Raw genomic sequence first — 19,772 nt, forward strand, 5'->3', positions numbered from 1 at the left:
CATATACAGAATTTCTCAACATCCATGGTTCCTTTGTATCCTAGATTGCATTCACACTTTTAACCAACCTGGAATTGTGTAGTACTATAGTATTTATTAGGAGAAGGCAATGGCACCCCACTCCAGTACTCTTGCCTGGAAAATCCCATGGGCAGAGGAGCCTGGTAGGCTGCAGTCCATGGGGTCACTAAGAGTCGGACACGACTGAGCAATTTCACTTTAACTTTTCACTTTCATGCATTGGAGAAGGAAGTGGCAACCCACTCCAGTGTTCTTGCCTGGAGAATCCCAGGGACGGGGGAGTCTGGTAGGCTGCCGTCTCTGGGGTCGCACAGAGTCGGACATGACTGAAGCGACTTAGCAGCAGCATGGTATTTATTATTGAAAAAATTCTCATCTAAGTGGACACTCACAGTTCAAATCTGTGTCATATGACCAGGTCAACCGTATTTTTTTTTTTTTTTCCAATGTAAAACCTCTTGAACTATTTAGAACAACAGGTATTTAGCCCTTGTTTTCAGAATTAGGTGCCTAGGACCACTGCTTCTGAGAGGTTCTTTCTGGAAGGTTCTGACTTAGTTGTGGAGAATCTGATAACTTAAATCTCTATTCTTGATCAGATTCCTTCCCTATCTGGCCTAATCCTGAGCCAGTTACTCAGGGAAGAAAACAGAACCTTAACAGATGGGGTTCATCATTGCTCTTCTAGCTCAGTTTCTTTCTTGTTAACAAGAGCTCACACCTAAGGTTCTCAGCTGTGTCAGCTGCAAATCAATGCCTTGGGAGCTCCTCCTTTCTATCTTTCTCTTGGGTGCACAGCTGATGTCTTGTTTTCTCTGCCTCTGGGTAAGTCAGGGATCCTTTAGATCTACAAGAAGGTAAAATCTCAAGAAGCCCCTAAATATGCAGATTAAATGATAATCAGTATCTTTTCACTGGGGCTATAGGCACATTGTCTCAACTACATAGCTAGGGATAAACCACATACATGCATTGGAGCATGGGAAGACTTTAACTGGTAAAACGTTTCTTCTCTAAATTTGAACTGTATACTCTTCACCCCCACTCCTTCCCGCCCATCCCCACCAACTTTGATAAGGACTTGGCCGTGTAAGTTGCTTTGGACACAGGAATGGAGCTGAACTGCAGATCCATGAGTTAATGTGTGATGCATCATTTCTGTGGAAGTAACTGACAAATACAGCATTGCCCAGGGAGAACCAAGGTTGGACACAGAGAATGGCCTTGGTATTGGCTGCCTAGGCTTACTTATTGTGTGTGGGCCCTGTGCATGTGCATGTTCGGTCATGTTGAACTCTTTGAGACTCTATGGGCTGTAACCCAACAGGCTTCTCTGTCCACGGAATTTTCCAGGCAAGAATACCAGAGTGGATTGCCAATTCCTATTCCAGGGGATCTCCCTGACCCAGGGATCGAACCCACAACTCTTACATCTCCTGCACTGGTGAATTCTTTACTACTGGAAAGCCCCGGCTGGGTCCAGTGTGGCCTACTTAGTGGTGGTGCTGGAAGGGGGTGGGGTCCCAGTCTGACTACTTCTAGTGGTGGTGGTGGAAGAGGGTAGGGGCATGTTAGAGACCTCGGTCTGTCTCCCTCTCAGTGTCTTTCTCTCACTTTAGAATCATGACTATAGATATAGTTAGAGATGAAAAATCTATCTCATGGCAATTATGTGATATGTTCATTGTCTGAACTCTCATTTAATCATCACCCAAGATCCTCTACTTTGAAGATGAGGAAACTGAAGTCCAGATAAGTTTCAGGGTTTCCCAGAGCACACACTTGACTGAGAACCAGACTGGAAACGGTTCTTTCTTCAGTCTCAGCGCCCTGCGCACGGCTCAGCAAGACCTTCCGGCTCTCCCACCTAACAACCGTTTGACCTTGGAAAATCACTTAATCTCTTTGGATTCCCATAATGGGAGGGGTGGGGTATCAGATGAGACCAGATAAGACTTCATTCATCTGAAATAATTAATTAGTAGTGTTTGTTTCATGATTCCTTTCACGGGGGAATTTTCTGTTGTGAATGCTATGGACTCGAAGTTTTGAGCCAAGGCAGTGTTACAGGAAGAAAAGCAAAAACTTTAAAGATATTCAGACTTGAATTCAAATCTGAATTCTATTAGCTATTATTTAAATGCTCTCAGTCTAAATTTTCTCATCAGTAAAATGGGAGCTAATCTTAGCTTTTGGGCTGTCCTGTTTGATGTCCATAAAACCCATATTCACAAGTTCAGTGGTGCCCAAGTTTATGGCTTTCAGTGTATGTCAATTCCTGCTTGTATTCCTTCCCCTTAGTTCAGCAGTGATTTTGATCCATTTAAATATTTTCTCCTTGGAGGCTAAGCCTAAAGCCTAATATGTGTTTTATTTTGTTGCCCATTTCAGTAGAGCTTCACCATCCCTTAACATGGACTTGAGGCCTTCCTCTTTAGTAGTTTAGTTAATCTACACAGTTTTGATTCTTAGAGGAGAAAACTTTCTGATGGAACATTCAGACTCAGCAGAGAAGGGGTGAAAGGGAGCCAGTTTTGTGCTGAAGTCTTTACTCTGCCCTGGGGATTCTGGCTTTCTTGTTATTTCTTGAACATTTCTGGCATGTTCCCACCTCAGGGACTTTGCAATGAATATTCTTCTGCTTGGAAAACTCTTTCCCCATGTTCCATAGGATTTTTCCTTCTCATTCTGGTCTTTGCTCAAATGTTCAAAAATTTTCTTGATGCCCTTTCTTTATCCTTCTATTTTAAAATTACAGATCTCCCCTAGTCTTGGCACTCCCTATTCTTATTTTTTTCCTATAGCACTTTTTTTTTTTTAAACTACTTGACATAGTGTATATTTTACTTATGTATTGCTTCTTTCTTCTCACTAAAACAAAAGCTTTGTGAGGGCAGGGACTTCTTTTTACACCAATGTATCCCCAGCACAGAATGGTTCCTGGACACTATAACCACCCCATGCATATTTGGCTGGTTTTTATATTTTGTGCAGCTGAATAGACAATATATTCCTACAATCTTCAGGTGGCCATCTAGAAGGCAGCTAGCACCTACAGAATGAATATAGGCAGTTGTTTTGCATCATTTTCTTCATCTGGATTTACATAAGGAGGTGAGAAGAAAAAGACAAGGATGAAAATAAGTCCCTCAAAGTCAGAACCACTTAGACTTTATCTAGCCTATGAAGGAGCAGCCAGTATACGAACCACTGTTTTAACAGGTGACAAAAGGTGACTCAATTTAGCAAGTTTCAGTTTTGAGTCAAGTTTCTCAAAAGTATAATTGTAAGTTCATTTAGTACATAGCATTTTTAACATTTTTCCTTTTATTTTCTTGCACTGGTGGGATGTGAACTAAGGGAAGGTGGCTGTAGGCTGATGATGTCGTCTGCTGATTTAAGTATTCTGCTCTACGTTTGGCTCAGTTCTTCAGTTGCCATCAGGAAGAAACTGAATTTGGTGCCTGTTATGATGGGGAAGAATCTTTCCTCCTATCATACTGTCCAGTGGTAGACAGGGAACTGTGAAATTTATCTTCTTTACAGAATGATTGTTTTCAAGTAATCCTTTTCATGGCAAGACATTCAGAATAATTTTTCTTTGAGGGGAAGATACATTTAGGGACCTAGGGGCATGAAACACCAAAAGCCTTGTTACAGAGTAGAAGGCAAGCTAAGTGTTCAAAAAAGGCAGGAAAGGGCTCAGGAAAGTTAACCAACTATTAAAACTTTTTTTTTGTAGTTACACAACAATAGGAACTACATAATCAATTCAAAGAAAACAAGGGCTTTTTTAGGCTCAGTTCAGTTCAGTCGCTCAGTTGTGTCTGACTCTTTGTGACCCTGTGGACTGCAGCATGCCAAGCCTCCCTGTCCATCACCAACTCCTGGAGTCCACCCAAACTCATGTCCATTGAGTCGGTGATGCCATCCAGCCATCTCATCCTCTGTCGTCCCCTTCTCCTCCTGCCCTCAATCTTTCCCAGCATCAGGGTCTTTTCCAATGAGTCAGCTCTTCACATCAGGTGGCCAAAGTATTGGAGTTTCAGCTTCAACATCAGTCCTTCCAATGAATATTCAGGTCTGTTTTCCTTCAGGATGGACTGGTTGGATCTCCTTGCAGTCCAAGGGACTCTCAGGAGTCTTCTCCCGTATCACAGTTCAAAAGCATCAATTCTTCAGCGCTCAGCTTTCTTTACGGTCCAACTCTCACATCCATACATGACCACTGGAAAAACCATAGCCTTGACTAGATGGACCTTTGTTGGCAAAGTGATGTCTCTGCTTTTTAATATGCTGTCTAGGTTGGTCATAGCTTTTCTTCCAAGGAGCAAGTGTCTTTTAATTTCATGGATGCAGTCACCATCTGCAGTGATTGTGGAGCCCCCCCAAAATAAAGTCTCTCACTGTTTCCCCATCTATTTGCAATGAAGTGATGGGACTGGATGCCATGATCTTAGTTTTCTGAATGTTGAGTTTTAAGCCAACTTTTTCACTCTCCTCTTTCACTTTCATCAAGAGGCTCTTTAGTTCTTCTTCATTTTCTGCCATAAGAATGGTATTATCTGCATATCTGAGGTTATTGATATTTCTCCCGGCAGTCTTGATTCCAGCCTATGCTTCATCCAGCCTGGCATTTCTCATGATGTACTCTGTATATAAGTTAAATAATCAGGGTGACAATATACAGCCTTGACGTACTCCTTTCCCAATTTGGAACCAGTCTGTTGTTCCATGTCCAGTTCTAACTGTTGCTTCCTGACCTGCATACAGATTTCTCAGGAGGCAGGTCAGGTGGTCTGGTATTCCCATGTCTTGAAGAATTTTCCAGAGTTTGTTGTGGTCCACACAGTCAAAGGCCTTGGCATAGTCAATAAAGCAGATGTTTTTCTGGAACACTCTCGCTTTTTCAATGATCCCATGGATCATTTCGATGATCTAATGGATATTGGAGGCTCAGTTCAGTCACTCAGTTGTGTCCGACTCCTTGTGACCCCATAAACCACAGCACGCCAGGCCTCCCTGTTCATCACCAACTCCCGGAGTCTACCCAAACCCATGTCCATCGATTCGGTGATGCCATCTAACCATCTCATCCTCTGTCGTCCCCTTCTCCTCCTGCCCTCAATCTTTCCCAGCATCACAGTCTTTTCCAATGAGTCAGCTCTTTGCATCAGGTGGCCAAAATATTGGAGTTTCAGCTTCAACATCAGTTCTTCCAATGAACACCCAGGACTGATCTCCTTTAGGATGGACTGGTTGGATCTCCTTGCAGTCCAAGGGACTCTCAGGAGTCTTCTCCAACACCACAGTTCAAAAGCATCAATTCTTCAGCGCTCAGCTTTCTTTATAGTCCAACTCTCACATCCATACATGACCACTGGAAAAACCATAGCCTTGACTAGATGGACCTTTGTTGGTAAAGTAATGTCTCTACTTTTTAATATGCTGTCTAGGCTGGTCATACCTTTCCTTCTAAGGAGTAAGCATCTTTTAATTTCATGGCTGCAATAACCATCTGCAGCAATCTTGGAGCCCAGAAAAATAAAGTCAGCCACTGTTTCCCCATCTATTTGCCATGAAGTGATGGGACTGGATGCCATGATCTTACTTTTCTGAATGTTGAGCTTTAAGGCAACTTTTTCACTCTCCTTTCACTTTCATCAAGAGGCTCTTTAGTTCTCCTTCACTTTCTGCCATAAGGGTGGTGTCATCTGCATATCTACTGATGATTATTTGCAATGATCTCTTTAAATTATCCAGCTGGGCATAAGAATAAGCCAGTTTGTGAGTGTTCTAAGTGGTTAATGTTCTATGAAGATCAGCATTTCTGTCTCAGGTGACATCTTTTCTGAACTTAATGACCTACTGATTTACTTGTTAGTGTTGATCCTTATTGGGCTTCCCAGGTGATGCAGTGATAAATCCAGCTATCAGTGGAGATGTAGGTTTGAGCCCTGGGTCAGGGAGATCCCCTGGAGTATAAAATGGCAACCAGCTCCAGTATTCTTGCCTGGAAAACACCATGGAAAGAGGAACCTGGCAGGCAACAGTCCATGGAGTCGCATAGAGTCAGACATGACTGAGCGACTGAGCACACACACACACACACACACACACTGATCCTAATGGGAAGCTTCTAGCACACCAAGACGTGTACTAAGGCCTGCTAAAATGCCTCACGTACAATAGGCAATTCATGAATATTGCTTTGTTTCTTCTCTTCCTTGTGTAAACTTTTCTGTTCCTAAGGTCAGTTTTACTTTTTCTTGGTCTTTTTTATTTGATTGAAGTATAGTTCATTTACAATGTTTTGCTAGTCTCTGCTGTACAGCGCAGTGACTCAGTTATACATATATATTCATTCTTTCCTTAATATTCCTTTCCATTATGGTTTATCCCAAGAGATTGGATGTAGTTTGGTATGCTATATAGTGGCAACTTGTTGTTTATTCTAACTTCCTTTTTAAGTTTCTTTTTAAAGAAAAGCAAAACATTGTAAATAAGCTATATTTTTTCCCTTAAAGTAATATATGCTTGTTAAAAAAAAAGTATATGACTTTATAGCAGACAAAAATGAAAAAAATCTCATGACACAAATGCAATCATGGTTAACATTTTCATTATTTCCCCCCCCCCAGGTTTTGTCCTACCTCATGTATAGGCTTAATTTAAAAGTTTTTTTTTAAACTTTTAATTTTATATTGGGGTGTGTGTGTGTGTGTGTTAGTTGCTCAGTCATGTCCAACTCTTTGCGACCCCATGGACTGTAGCCCACCAGGCTTCTCTGTCCATGGAGTTCTCCAGGCAAGAACACTGGAGTGGATTGCCATTCCCTTCTCCAGAGGAACTTCCCAACCCAGGGATTAAACTCTGGTGTCCTGAATCACAGGCAGGTTATTTACCATTTGAGCTACAGGGAAGTCCTAATTTTATAATGGAGTATAGCCAATTAACAATGTTGTGATAGTTTCAGGTAGACAACAAAGGGACTCAGCCATACATATATATGTATCCATTCTCCCCCAAACTCCCATTCCATCCAGGCTGCCACATGACATTGAGCCGAGTTCCCTATGCTATACAGTAGGACCTTGGTGGCTATCCATTTTAAATACAACAGTGTGTAATGTAGGTCCCAAACTTCCTAGCTATCCCTTCCTCTCTTCCTTCCCCTTGGCAACCATAAGTTTGTTCTCTAAGTCTGTGGGTCTGTTTGTTTTACGAATAAGTCCATTTGCATCATCTTTTTAGATTCTGCACGTATAAAAAAACTTTTAGTATAGAATATTTATTTGTACATACACGTTCACAGCAACATTAATCACAATAGCCAAAAGGTGGAAGCAATCTAACTGTCCATCAATGGATGAGTGAATAAATGAAATGTGATATGTACACACAATGGAATAGTATTTAGCCATAAGGAGGGATCAGGTATTGAAAGATGCTAGGGCATGGAAGAACCTTGAAGACATTATGCTAAGTGAGACAAGTCAGTCACAAAGGGACAGATACTGTAGGATTCCACTTACTTGTGGTACCTGCTGCTAAGTAGAGTAGTCAAATTAATAGAAAGGAGAACAGTGGTTGCCAGGGGCTGAGGGTAGAGGGGGATGGGGAGTTACTGTCTAGTGGGTACAAAGTTTCATTCTGAGAAGATGTAAAAGCCCTTGAGATGGATGCTGGTAATGATTTCACAGTATCAAAATACTAATGTTACTGAATTATATACTTAAAAATGGTTAAACTGGTAAATTGTATTTTATATTTTACCAATAAGAAAGGCTTCAGTTATAAGTGACACATGCCCATGAAAAAAAATTAAAATGCATACATTGAAAAGTAAAATTCTTCTTACTTACCTCCCCTCCTCACTTACACAACCCAGAGATAACCATTCTAGCTGCTTTCGTATTTCTGCCTTTCACTTACCTGCACCTGTAACTGGAACAAGGATCTACCAGTTCCTCGTCCTGCTTTGGGTGGCCATGAGCCAATGGGGACCTGATGGTAACCTAGAGAGTCCAGTTAGGCTTACAATCCGAGAGGATGTCATTGTTGTCATTACACTTGCTGTGCGTCGCAGATACATACAGTAGGGTGCTCTTGGCTGCAGAGTAATAGAAAGTAAGAAACAAACTGCAGTAAGACAATTTATTGTTTTACACAGGATATTCAGAGGTAGGGAAAGGACTAAACCAGAGTTGACTGTCACTAAAAATGTCATCAAGGACTAGTTTCTTCTTTTCTGTCCTCCACTGTCCTTGGCATTGGCTTCAGCATAAAGCCTCCCATGGTTCTTAGTTGCTGCAGGTATCTGTGAGGGCTCTATGCTTTCTTGTCTCATGTTTTAGTAGCTGAGACTGGCTGAGTTCTGTCCATGTCTAGTAATAACCAGCAGTAAAGGGATATTGGTAAAAGGGTACAAAGTTTCAATTATGCAAGATGAATAAGTTCTAGAGATCTAAAGTACAGCATGGTGACAAGAGTTAATGTTACTTATTATACACAGGCCTACCTTATTTTATTGTGCTTCACAGATACTGCGTTTTTTACAAACTAAAGCTTTGTGGCAACCCTGTAGCAAGTAAGTCTTTCGGGGCCATCTTTCCAACAGCATTTACTCACTTTGTGTCTCTGTGTCACAGTTTGATAATTTTTGCAATATTTAAAACTCAACCAACAAGAAATATTATGACTTACTGAAGGCTCAGATGATGGTTAGCATTTTTTATCAATATTTTAAATTAAGGTATGTATATTATTTTTTATACATAGTGTTACTGCACACTTAATAGACTACAGTATAGTGGTATAACTTTTACACGCACTGGGAATCAAAAACTTCACATGCCTCAATCACATTATTGTGATATTAGCTTTATTGCGGTTGTCTGGAACTGAACTCAAAATATCTCTGAGGTATGCCCATACTCGAAATTTGCTACGAGGATAGATCTTAAATCTTCTCAACACACACACACACACACAAAGTAACTACGTAGAGGTGATAGATATGTTAATTCGCTTGATTGTGGTGGTCATTTCACAATGTATATCAAGTTGTACCTGTTAAATACATATAAAATATAATTTTTATGTGACCTTTCAAAGCTGTTGCAAACAAACTAGTAGCAAGTGGGATGGAAGTACCATAATTAGCTTAGATTTATCACCTAGGTTCAAAAGGATGGAGGGGGAATCAACCAGTGCCTGCTATAGGCTGTCTCCTGGTGCAAACGGGTACATTTGAACAAGGCTACTGTTAGGGAAATTAAATAGTCTTGTTTAGGCTTCAGAGACAAAGTAGGACAGGCCTCTGACCTTGCTTCTAACCTGCCTGGACACTGCCCTGAGTGCCCTGCCTGCCTGCTCTGAGTATAAGATTTACAGCACCATAGATAAGATAGGGGACAATCTTGAGATTGTGGAGCCCTTGCAGGAGCTCTGGCCAACCAAGCCCCAGGCTTAACATTTCAAGTTTTATAAGACAAATGGCATTAATATGAAAAGAGCTGAAATTTGCTCACAGACTGATGACGGTATCAGTTTGCCTCCTGGAATTATAAGTGGGAACCCTGAACTGCAATCTTTGAAGTCTCACCCACATAGCAGATGCGCTGCCTGGGACCTTCTGCTAACTGGGACTCTGGATGTGCTGTGACACGGGACTTCCCAGCACTGTTTGAGTCTGGATGTTGGTCAAAATCCAGTTTGGTGATGTATCCTCTGCTGTTTCTAGTTCTCTTTTCTTTTAATGTTAGTATATTGAAAGTAAGCTAGATAATTCTCTAATAAATATTGGCATTATTCATTTGTATAGAACAAGTAGCTTATTCTTTTAACAAATCCTTTGAACCTGAGATGAAAGTGAAAACTTTCGGCACAACAGCTACCCAAGCCCATCTCATTTCCCAGTGTTTCACTTCACAAGCCTCTCCAACTTTGGCACACCCACCCCACCCCAGCCCAGCATTATAACTTACATCCCATATCAGCTGGGTAGTTTATTAGGAAACCCAATCAGAGAGACCTCTGTCCTCCTCAGACTGGTCTTGGAGGCCACGTCTTACCTGCCTCTTAGAGTTCTCAATACCTCCCAATATAGGACACTTGCCCAGAACCCCAAAACATTTCAAGTGGATCCAGGCTTTCCTTCACATCTGCCATCATGAGTCCTGGTCAAATGCTCCCCACTGCCCACCCCAACCTGTCCAAGATCAATATTCCAGGCAAATAATCAAAATCGCATATACCTTACATTAACCAAGGGAAAAAACACACTTCAGTTAAAGGGAATGTAGGTTATCAACTTGCATAATATATGGTTGATCCTTGAACATCATGGGGGAATAGGGTGCTGACTGACTATGCAGTCAAAAATCCGAGTGTAACTAATAATTGGCCCTCTGGATCTGTGGTTTGGCATCCACAAATTCAACCAACTGCAGACTGTGTAGAACTGTAGTATTTATTACTGAAAAAGTTCACACATAGTAGACCCTACACAGTCCCAATCCATGTTGTTCGAGGGTCAGTTGTATAAGGAGATGCAGGAGAATTGAAGGCTATATGAAGAAAGGAGAGGCCATTCTGACTCCACATTTGGATGCTGGGGCAGTTGTCCAGATGGAAGCTACTGCCACACACTAACATTATGTCATATGCATTCTCCACGGCATTAGATGGTCTTTACTTCATTAGTTATTCCCCTTTCTTCAATCTGTCCCTCTCTACTGGAATCTTAGGGAGCAAAGTACAGTGGAGGGTAGGGCATTGGAGTAAAATGGTCGGGATTTGGAATACTTGATGCTCTTCCTTTCCAACCCACTCCAGTCTGTTCTCTATGCTTCATAATTCTTTTCTTTTTTTTAAATGGAGATCCTTAGGAAGAAGAAACACATTTCACATCAAGATCGAGGACATATACCCAAAAACTCTGAATGAAAAATTTCACAAAACTGTAATTCCCATATACTCTTTTCCAATGTGTGCTATTTTATGTATTTAAGAGACCCAGCTATTTTTTACTCATTATATTGATTTCATAACTGACCGATGGATCATCACCTGTAGTTTGAGAACATGTTTTTCTATCTGGCTACTAGAATGCTCTTTCCAAAATACATTATTTTCTTTAAAATCCCTCTATGGCCTCCCACTATTTTAATGATAAAGTTCAAACTTTAACATGGCTTGGAAGATCCTCCATTCCCCAGCCCCTTTATTACTATAGCTTCATCTGTCTTGGCTCTAACTGGTCCATTTTCCTTCTGCAATCCAACCATGCCTACTTGCTCTCTGGACTCAGATGTGTCTACTAATAGAATGCTCTTCCCCACATCCTCTCCTTGTAGCTAATTTCTCCTCATTTATCTTCTCAGCTTAGACTCCACATCCCTCTGAATGCTTTCCCTGGACACCTGGCCTGGTTAAGGTGCCCCTCCTGTGTTCTCCCTTAGCACCCTGGCCTTCCTCAATGGCAGTGTCTGTCACCCTGCCAGTACTCTTTAAAAGCAGGGACCAGGTTTTGTTCTCCATAGGCTTTCAGTAAATATTGATCGAATAAATAAATGAAATTATCTTATTGGGTTCCCATCTTAAGTCCATTGAGTGGATATTCTCATACATTTGCAGGCTGTTGAATGTTTGGGTTCCTTCCCACCACTGTAATGTTCTGAAGAAGGCACAGGTCTGGAACTGAACTGTCTTCAAAGACACCGCTTGTGTGCTGATTCACCTACAGTTTAGCTGTGTGTGAAGCAACATGAAACACTGGGTTCAAGATTCACTAGATCTCTCATACTGAAACATAACCTAGCATCTCATAGTCTTGATTTCCTCATCTGAATTCCAGTACCCTAGTTAACATTTACCCTTGGATACACCCAGCATCCCAAATTCAATTTGTGTAACCAAAACGGAAACTATAGTAACATGCTCTTAGGACTGAGAAGCTAGTAAATTAAATAATATAAAATGTTTATATAAAATAATACAAAAAATACTTTGCAGATTATGTTTAGCTATTATATTATTTAGCTACCACGTTCAGATGTGCATGCCTATGTCAGGTTATGCCAACACCCTGAATTACACTGAGTAAGGAGTGCAAGTAGGATGAAGACTATGGATAAAGGGTACATATCCATAATTATTGTTGGTTATCAATTTTAAATATAGTAGTGTGTATATATGTCAATCCCAACTTCCAATTTATCCCTCCCCCCAACTTGTTCTTTTTATCTTTTCCCTGCTTGTCAGAAAATGTAACCTCCACATAAGCAGGACTTTGTCTTTTTTACCATTATATCACTAGCAACTGGACAGGTTGCTTCTTGCATGATTATTCTGCATGATCAAACTTCGAAAATTCTTAGATTTAGCTATAATATGACCTATGGTATCATGGCTTTTTATTCAGAGAGCTTCTTCCTCAGAACCTTCCTGGCCTTTAAAAAGAAAACTAAAATTTAACCAGTGTAATTCATTTCGTCTGCAGTATCAGTTTTAGGATATTTAAAAGACTTCTTATGGGGAGGACTCCAAAGTCAGGTAAGTGGCATTAGATTGACATATGCTTAGTTGGTCAGTCGTGCCCGACTCTTTGCAACCCCTTGGACTGTAGCCTCTCAGGCTCCTCTGTCCATGGAATTCTCCAGGCAAGAATACTGGAGTGGGCTGCCACGCCCTCCTCCAGGGGACTCGAACCCAGGTCTCCTGCGTTGCAGGCGGATTCTTTACTGTCTGAGCCACCAGGGAAGCCCTGATCGACGTATGGTGGTGGTTACAGGAGGAATAACAAACAACCTACAAATGAAAAGAACAAGCAGCTCTTGCAGTCTCTGTCAGCCAGCCCTGCAGGGCTATCCAACTAGTTACGCAACTAGATGATTATACATACCTGTCTTTACTTCTTTCAGACAGTTCTATAAAAATGGTGCAGCAGGATTTCTTCCTCTGAATGTTAGCATGCTACAAAATGCCCAAAGAATGAATTATGCTTCAAGCATTTTGGATATGACATGATATGGTGCTGATATAAGAATAAAAACTCAAACTGCCTAACCCCAAATCAGATTGGCACACTCAAAACAAATTATTTAGGAGTATTTTTCTCATTTTTACCTCGGTTACCTTATAACCTAGTTTGAAGGTGGCAGAAATTCATCAAGGAATACAGAATCAGAAAAATAATGTAACAGATATATAAAAGTGTAATAAAATCTTACAAATGTTTTAAGAAAGAATATAAACATTGTCCTTAACTTTCAGTTCATTCATTCACTTGGTATACACATCCCATTATTTTCCAGGCACCTGTCCAGTTGCTAGTGATATAATGGTAAAAAAGACAAAGTCCTGCTTATGTGGAGGTTACATTTTCTGACAAGCAGGGAAAAGATAAAAAGAACAAGTTGGGGGGAGGGATAAATTGGAAGTTGGGATTGACATATATACACACTACTATATTTAAAATTGATAACCAACAAAAACCTACTGTATAAGCACAGGGAACTCCGCTCAATACTCTGTAATAACCTAAATGGGAAAAGAATTAAAAAATAAATAGGTATATGAATTCTGAATAACTGAATCACTTTGCAGTACACCTAAAACAACATTGCAAATCAAATATACTCTGGTATAAAATAAAATAAAAACTTAAAAAAAAAGTAAGAATTTCAGGTACTGATACATGCTATAAAGAACATGAAATAAGTGATATAAATAAAAGTGCCCGGACATGGTAGGGACTTGGAGTATGCTTCTGGAGCCATAATGTTCATGTAAAAATTGAGGCTCTGCTGATCAACAGGGATATGATGCCGGGCAAATGACCCACCCGCTATGTGCCTCAGTTTTCTCATCTGTCAAATGGGGACAATGATATTGTTATTCACATGGTTTTGTTGGATTCAACAAATTAATGGGTATTCAACAAACTAATGTGTAACAGTACCTGGCACATTGTTAGTGCTTTTAAGTTTTCAATGACTATTTCCCTTTCTGAGTAGCTCACGTTGAGTTGAAATCTAACTATTGAGAAGAAGCTCAAGCTAATATGGATAAATTAAAGGAACTCTATGCCAAATAAAGAACCATTAGACTGAAATGCAGCTCTCTTCTTTATATTTCCACCCTACACAGTAATGAACAGGCATGAAGACTGAGCTACAGCAGCAACCGTCGTCACCCATCTTCACACTCATCAGAGCTTTCTTCACTTGGGTCCTCAGTGCTCTCTCCTCCACTCTCACTATTGTCTTCTTCACTCTCGTCATCATCTTCCTCGAGATTCTGTGCTTTCTCTGCCACAGAAAGGAGGAGCCTTGTTTAAAATATTTCTTACTATTTCTACCCTGAAAAATCATAATCCTCCTTGTTTCCCCCTCCATCAAGAAGTACATAGTTTTAGAACGTGAGAACTCAGCTGAGGGTCAAAGCAGTGGTACACAGAACATATTTTTACTAGCATAAAGATGTTTGTGGATTAAAAATATATTTAAAATATTGGTCTATAAATTTTTTTTTTTTTTTACTACTGTCAACTTCTTACTTAAATAGAATAAGAGTAAAGTGAGATTCAGGGTAATGTAGAGGGTACAGACTTTGCTGGGAACCGTGGGATAATCCTTTCAGTTCCTGGGGTATTAGCAGGAACTGTTCCCTCTGGGGACTCTGTCAGTGCCCAATATTATTTGCCCAGGGAGCCTGCTCTGCTTGGGCAGTTCCACTCCACAGAGGAAATGGAGTCAGCTTGACCATCTATAGAGGAAAAGCCGGTTTCATGAAACCATCTGAGATAATCATTTTGCCTTTTCTTAACCACTTCCTGAGGAGGTACTTTGCCAGTTTCCTGGGATAATGGATTTTTAAATAGTGACTGATCATAATTCTATGAGAAAGAAGGAATTTCAATTTTTAAATTTACCCATCAGCAGCATTTCTTCAATCAGTGAGAAAAACTCCTTGGCCTCAGGATTTTCTGGTTCATAGATTAGGACTGCAAATGGACAACAGATTGCGTGTTATTAACATTCTAAGTATTTCAGCAAACAGCCTCTTGAGTGTGAGATTGAAACTGTCAATCAGTTAAGTGAAAATGCACAAAGCAAAAACACCAACAATTATACCACAGGAACATCTAAGTGCAAACAGAGAAAATGCTCTACTTATCTTAGGTACTTTGCAAGGGAAATAATCCTCATTAATATTTTCTACCACCTGTCCAAAAAATGCAATCTCCATCACTATGAGACATCCCTCAAAGGCTTTAGCCATGCTGTTTCTTGACTATAATCATTCCCCAAACAAGGTACAAATCCTGTAATACATGGAGACTTTGCTAATGACACCCAGTCATCACCTACTGAACAGTATTCTCACCACTTCATCGGATCCATTGTTTTTAAGTGCTATTTATTCCTTTTTGCTGATCCTTTATGTGAATGTGTCATCTTTCCTTTGGACTAAATCAATAGAAAATTTTAGGCCTGTTGGTCTAATGTACCAATGTCCTAGAAGCCATAAAGCCTTATACCTTTTGTTTCAGAGTTTTCTAGACTAGTTAACTTATTTTTTCAGATCCTGCTCTACAGATCTCTCTCTGCTGTCTTCTTACCTGCCTTGAGGCGTATTCATAATTCTGCATCATCCATTGAGTGCTGTGACTTCTGTGTAATATCTTGGTGGCCCCCAGGGGGCACTGAAACATCAAGTGTGTATTCGCCTGGCTAAAAGTGAGAATTGTGGGATGGTTCAACTGGGCCCCAGTGGCTCAGAGGACCTCACCCCATATGACTTTTCATCCTGACACACTAAACCAATGTCTTTATTTTCCAATCCACTAACGTAACAGTGTACCGTCAATCTGGGTCAGCATGAGTGTGTGCCTGCTCAGAATCTGCTTTTAAGGATTCTATGGGTATTTATACATCTTTTAAGGCTTTAATAAAGGTGAATTTTTACACATTTTAACTTGAACTAAAACATGCTTATCATTAGCAGTCTAAATCTTTCTCTGAGGTTAAGCCTCCTCCTAGAGCAGAGTTTCTCCAACTTGCTCTTTGAGACACTAGTTTCTTAAGATGTTAATATGTATGTGGGAAACTAGGTTAAATGAAGTTAATCAAAGCTTACAGTAAGGAGCAACTGCAGGATTTTACATAGCCATTAACATGCTCAGAACTAGCATGTCTCTTACAGAGAAGAGGATATAGTTTCCCTAATTTGTTATTCCCATGGAATCCTACTTGGTGAAATATTTATTAAGCAATCTTGAACTAATATTCCCTGGAACACAACTTAGAAAATTTCATGCTGGAGTTAGGATTATTCCATGGGAATGGAGTATGAGATCAGCTATTTTCATGGTTTAACAGAAACTGCTGGCAGCTGTCAATTTTCAGAGGGAAAGTATCTGCTTTGAAATTCAGCCCTACAATTTCCATACCAGCGGTGGTGGGCGTGTCCAACTCTTGTGATCCCAACTCTTGTGATCAGTAACAAACACTACTGATCACATTAGGATATCTGATGAATAAAGGAGATAATACAGACAAAGTACTTAGTTTAGTCCTTGCTGCATGGTAAGTACTGAATAAATGTTGATTATCAGTTTTCCTGGAGTGACTCTGGGCCTGGAGAAAGGCTTGGTTCCTTCCTAAGTGTGCAGCGGATACTTCCTTCTGGCTGAAGGGCTGGGGCAGGGTGCTGGGGCTGGGGGTGAGGCAAGCTCTGAGTTCCACAGGGCTCTAGGGCCCTCAGATGGCAGGCGATTTTAGGGTAGACAAGACGCTGGTCTTGTTCACTGTTGCAGCTCTAAGAGAGTACTTGACAGAGCTGGAGACCTCAAAACATTAAAAAAAATAATGGAATAAATGAATATAGATGACTGGGTAGGAAGCAGTCTTTTATGCCTTGATAAAATTATACCCCAAGAAAGGGTGATTTAGTTTACTCAAGAAGAAATAGAAAACTTTATAGAAACTCTCTTCTGTATCTGAAGCTACATCTGTTTTTGTGTTAGATGCATAATGATGAGAACCATTTTGGTTTTCAGGCCATTATTCTTAAACATTTACAATTATTATAATTGATGAAATAGGTCTTCCAGGCTTACACGTTATTTTTGTAGAATCTCAGACTGCCTCTGAGCAAAAGTGTTGGCACCCTGAGATGACTCGGCTGCAAGTAGAGAGACCAAGAAATGGGAAGACTGACAGAAAATCTCACAGTCAGTCATGAGATGAACTAAGAAAAGTACCTGGTATTCCTGACTTTCAGTCTCATTTAAAAACCACTTTTCCAAGCCTTCACCAGCAAAAGTTTTAGAAGAGCAGATAAAAAAGAAAAGAAACCATTTGCACCTGGGATGCAGGGTGGGAAGCCCTGCACCCAAGTAAAGATACAAATGAGCATACCGTGATTGGATGGCAAGGAAATACACAAGGAACTGGAGGCTATTCAAGAGAGTGAATTTGTAAGACACCTCTGAAGGGACAAAGATGTATTACTTCATATAAATTAGTTGCCTTAGATACAAATAAAAATATATATTGGTCAATTTATAGGAGACATTTCAATCCGATTGATTCATAAAAGCACCTCTTTTTCAAGTCTCCGCCTGCTTGACCAGAAATATAAACTTATTATTCAAAAGAAGAAATGGAAATGTAGCAAGAAATCACAGGCTCTCAAGTCAGACTTGGGATCTAGCTTTACCACTGGGAAGCTGTGTAACTTTGGGTAAATCAATTCTCTAGGCTACCTTCACTTTGCTCATTAGTAAAATAGGGTTAATCCTATCTGCCTCACGTAACTGCTGTAAGAATTAAAAACTGTATGCAAGAATGTTCCCATAATAGGTGCTCAATACATATATATATAAATACATAAAAAGTAAATACATAATCTATGTTTACATGAGTAAATTTATAAATATATGAATATATATATATATATATAGAGAGAGAGAGAGAGAAAGGTGGATTGTTCTGTGGAGAAGTTAGAAGGTGGGGGAACAAAAGAGACAAAAGAATATCTATGCTGTGGAGAACAGACTTGTTACCAAGGTGGAGAGGGGTGAGGGGGGGATAGGACGGGAGTTTGGGGTTAGCAGATGCAAATTATTATATATAAAATGGATAAACAACAAGGTCCTAGTATATAGCACAAGGGACAATATTCAACATCCTGTGATAAATTTTAGAAAATAATATCTATGCTGTAAGAATTTATATATAATATTTTTGGGTGCATGCTAGATGAAAAAAATTTGTTCTATTGCTCTGAACACAGAGAGGGACTTTAGGCAGCCCTCAGCCAAGCGTTCCTACTGGCATCAAAGAAATAGCACTTTCTTTTCCCTGAGACAGTCTACAACTCTGCTTTCTGCCTTCAATCTGCCTGGCTTTGCAAAACCTGGGCTTCTCTCATTTCACATCCTTGACTGGCAATCTGCATCAGGGGTAGCCAATCTTACTTTGCACTCCCTGTGCTCTATCCTTCCCTCTTCTTCCTCTTGGGAGCAATTCTTTTTCATCTGGCTCCCTGGAAAATGGTGCCTGTCTTAGGACCCTCCATCCATCCTTTCCTAGAATTTAACCCTCAGTTGTAGAGGCACCACTATTTGCCATGGGTAGAAAAGAGTAAACAGTATTACTGGATGAGTCAGTCAGTAAGGGTGCAAACCACACCAAACCATGTCTGATGTCAACCCCAGAAGGGTTTAGAGCACTTTAGAAGGTGTGATCTGATTTCTGCTTTCTCTCCAGCTCCCAGCATAATGTCTGGTACAGAGTTAGTGCTCAATGTATATTGGCTGGAAGAAAGGAAGGGAGGGAGTTTTTAAAGGAATATAATCCCATTAAGATAGATCAGTTTGAACTTTTTCATCCTCATTTACCTGGCACCTAATGCGTGTGCATTGCCTTTTATTGAGGCCCACAAGCATTTTATTGAGCACCTGCTGTTTACAGTGCGGGGCTAACAGCCAAGACTCACTGACAAATGTGGTGATGTCAGTGTCTATATTTTATAAGCTTTAGCCAGAGGCTTTTCTAAAATAACTGATAGGTATAAAAACAAAAATAATAGATACATTTTCTATATACAATTAGACTCCACAAGAAAAACTCACGAGAATTGGGAGCTAAAGCTAGAGCATCACTCCTTTCTGTACCGGCCACACAGAGAAGAAAGGCAGTTGTGGGAAAAGGAGGCTTGGGTTCCAGCTCCAGCTGTGTCACTTGCTCCCTGAGCAGGGCTACACATGCCGCTTAACCTTCTCTCTGCTTCGGTTTCATTACTTATAAAAAGGGAGGACTGGACATGATTCTCTAAGGATTCCTTCTGATTGGAAATTCTATGTTTGTGGGCCACCAAAAATAGTTTTGATCAAACTATTTTGATGGTTCTAAAGGTCAAAAGTGCTTGAAAGGATTAAACAAGGCAAATTTTTCTGGATATAAAATAGGTAGTGTTAATGTATTCAAGAAATCGATTTTAAAAATTAGCTTAGTACTTAGGAAGTACTGTATCCACAGTGGGGACTCTGTGAGGCAAGGAAGAGTAGACCCCACGTCCCTACACCACATTGTCACTAGAAGATTTCAACCATAAAACAGGTCTACAATAGTTAATATTTCAAGACCTGTCATTAATAAAGTTTAATAGTAGAATTGGCATTTTTGTCCTTTAACTAAGACTAATGAAGAGAAAAAGATGGGTAAAATAGTTGAAAA

General features: G+C 40.2%; 1 protein-coding gene across 10 annotated transcripts in view; it reads right to left on the reverse strand.

Annotated features, from left to right (window-relative positions):
* Positions 1-14,140: 14,140 nt before the first annotated feature.
* The window catches only part of SP5 (Sp5 transcription factor), a 72,844-nt gene continuing 67,212 nt past the window's right edge, over positions 14,141-19,772 (reverse strand). For all 10 annotated transcript variants that reach the window (XM_044933974.1, XM_044933981.1, XM_025275146.2 and 7 more), the window contains 2 exons: positions 14,960-15,031; positions 14,141-14,336 (listed from right to left, as the gene is read on the reverse strand). In XM_044933974.1, coding sequence (XP_044789909.1) covers positions 14,218-14,336; positions 14,960-15,031 — 191 coding nt within the window. In that variant the 3' untranslated portion in view covers positions 14,141-14,217. The remainder of the gene's footprint in view (positions 14,337-14,959; positions 15,032-19,772) is intronic.

The sequence above is a fragment of the Bubalus bubalis genome, chromosome 2 (assembly GCF_019923935.1).
Source record: "Bubalus bubalis isolate 160015118507 breed Murrah chromosome 2, NDDB_SH_1, whole genome shotgun sequence".
Classification (NCBI taxonomy): domain Eukaryota; kingdom Metazoa; phylum Chordata; class Mammalia; order Artiodactyla; family Bovidae; genus Bubalus; species Bubalus bubalis.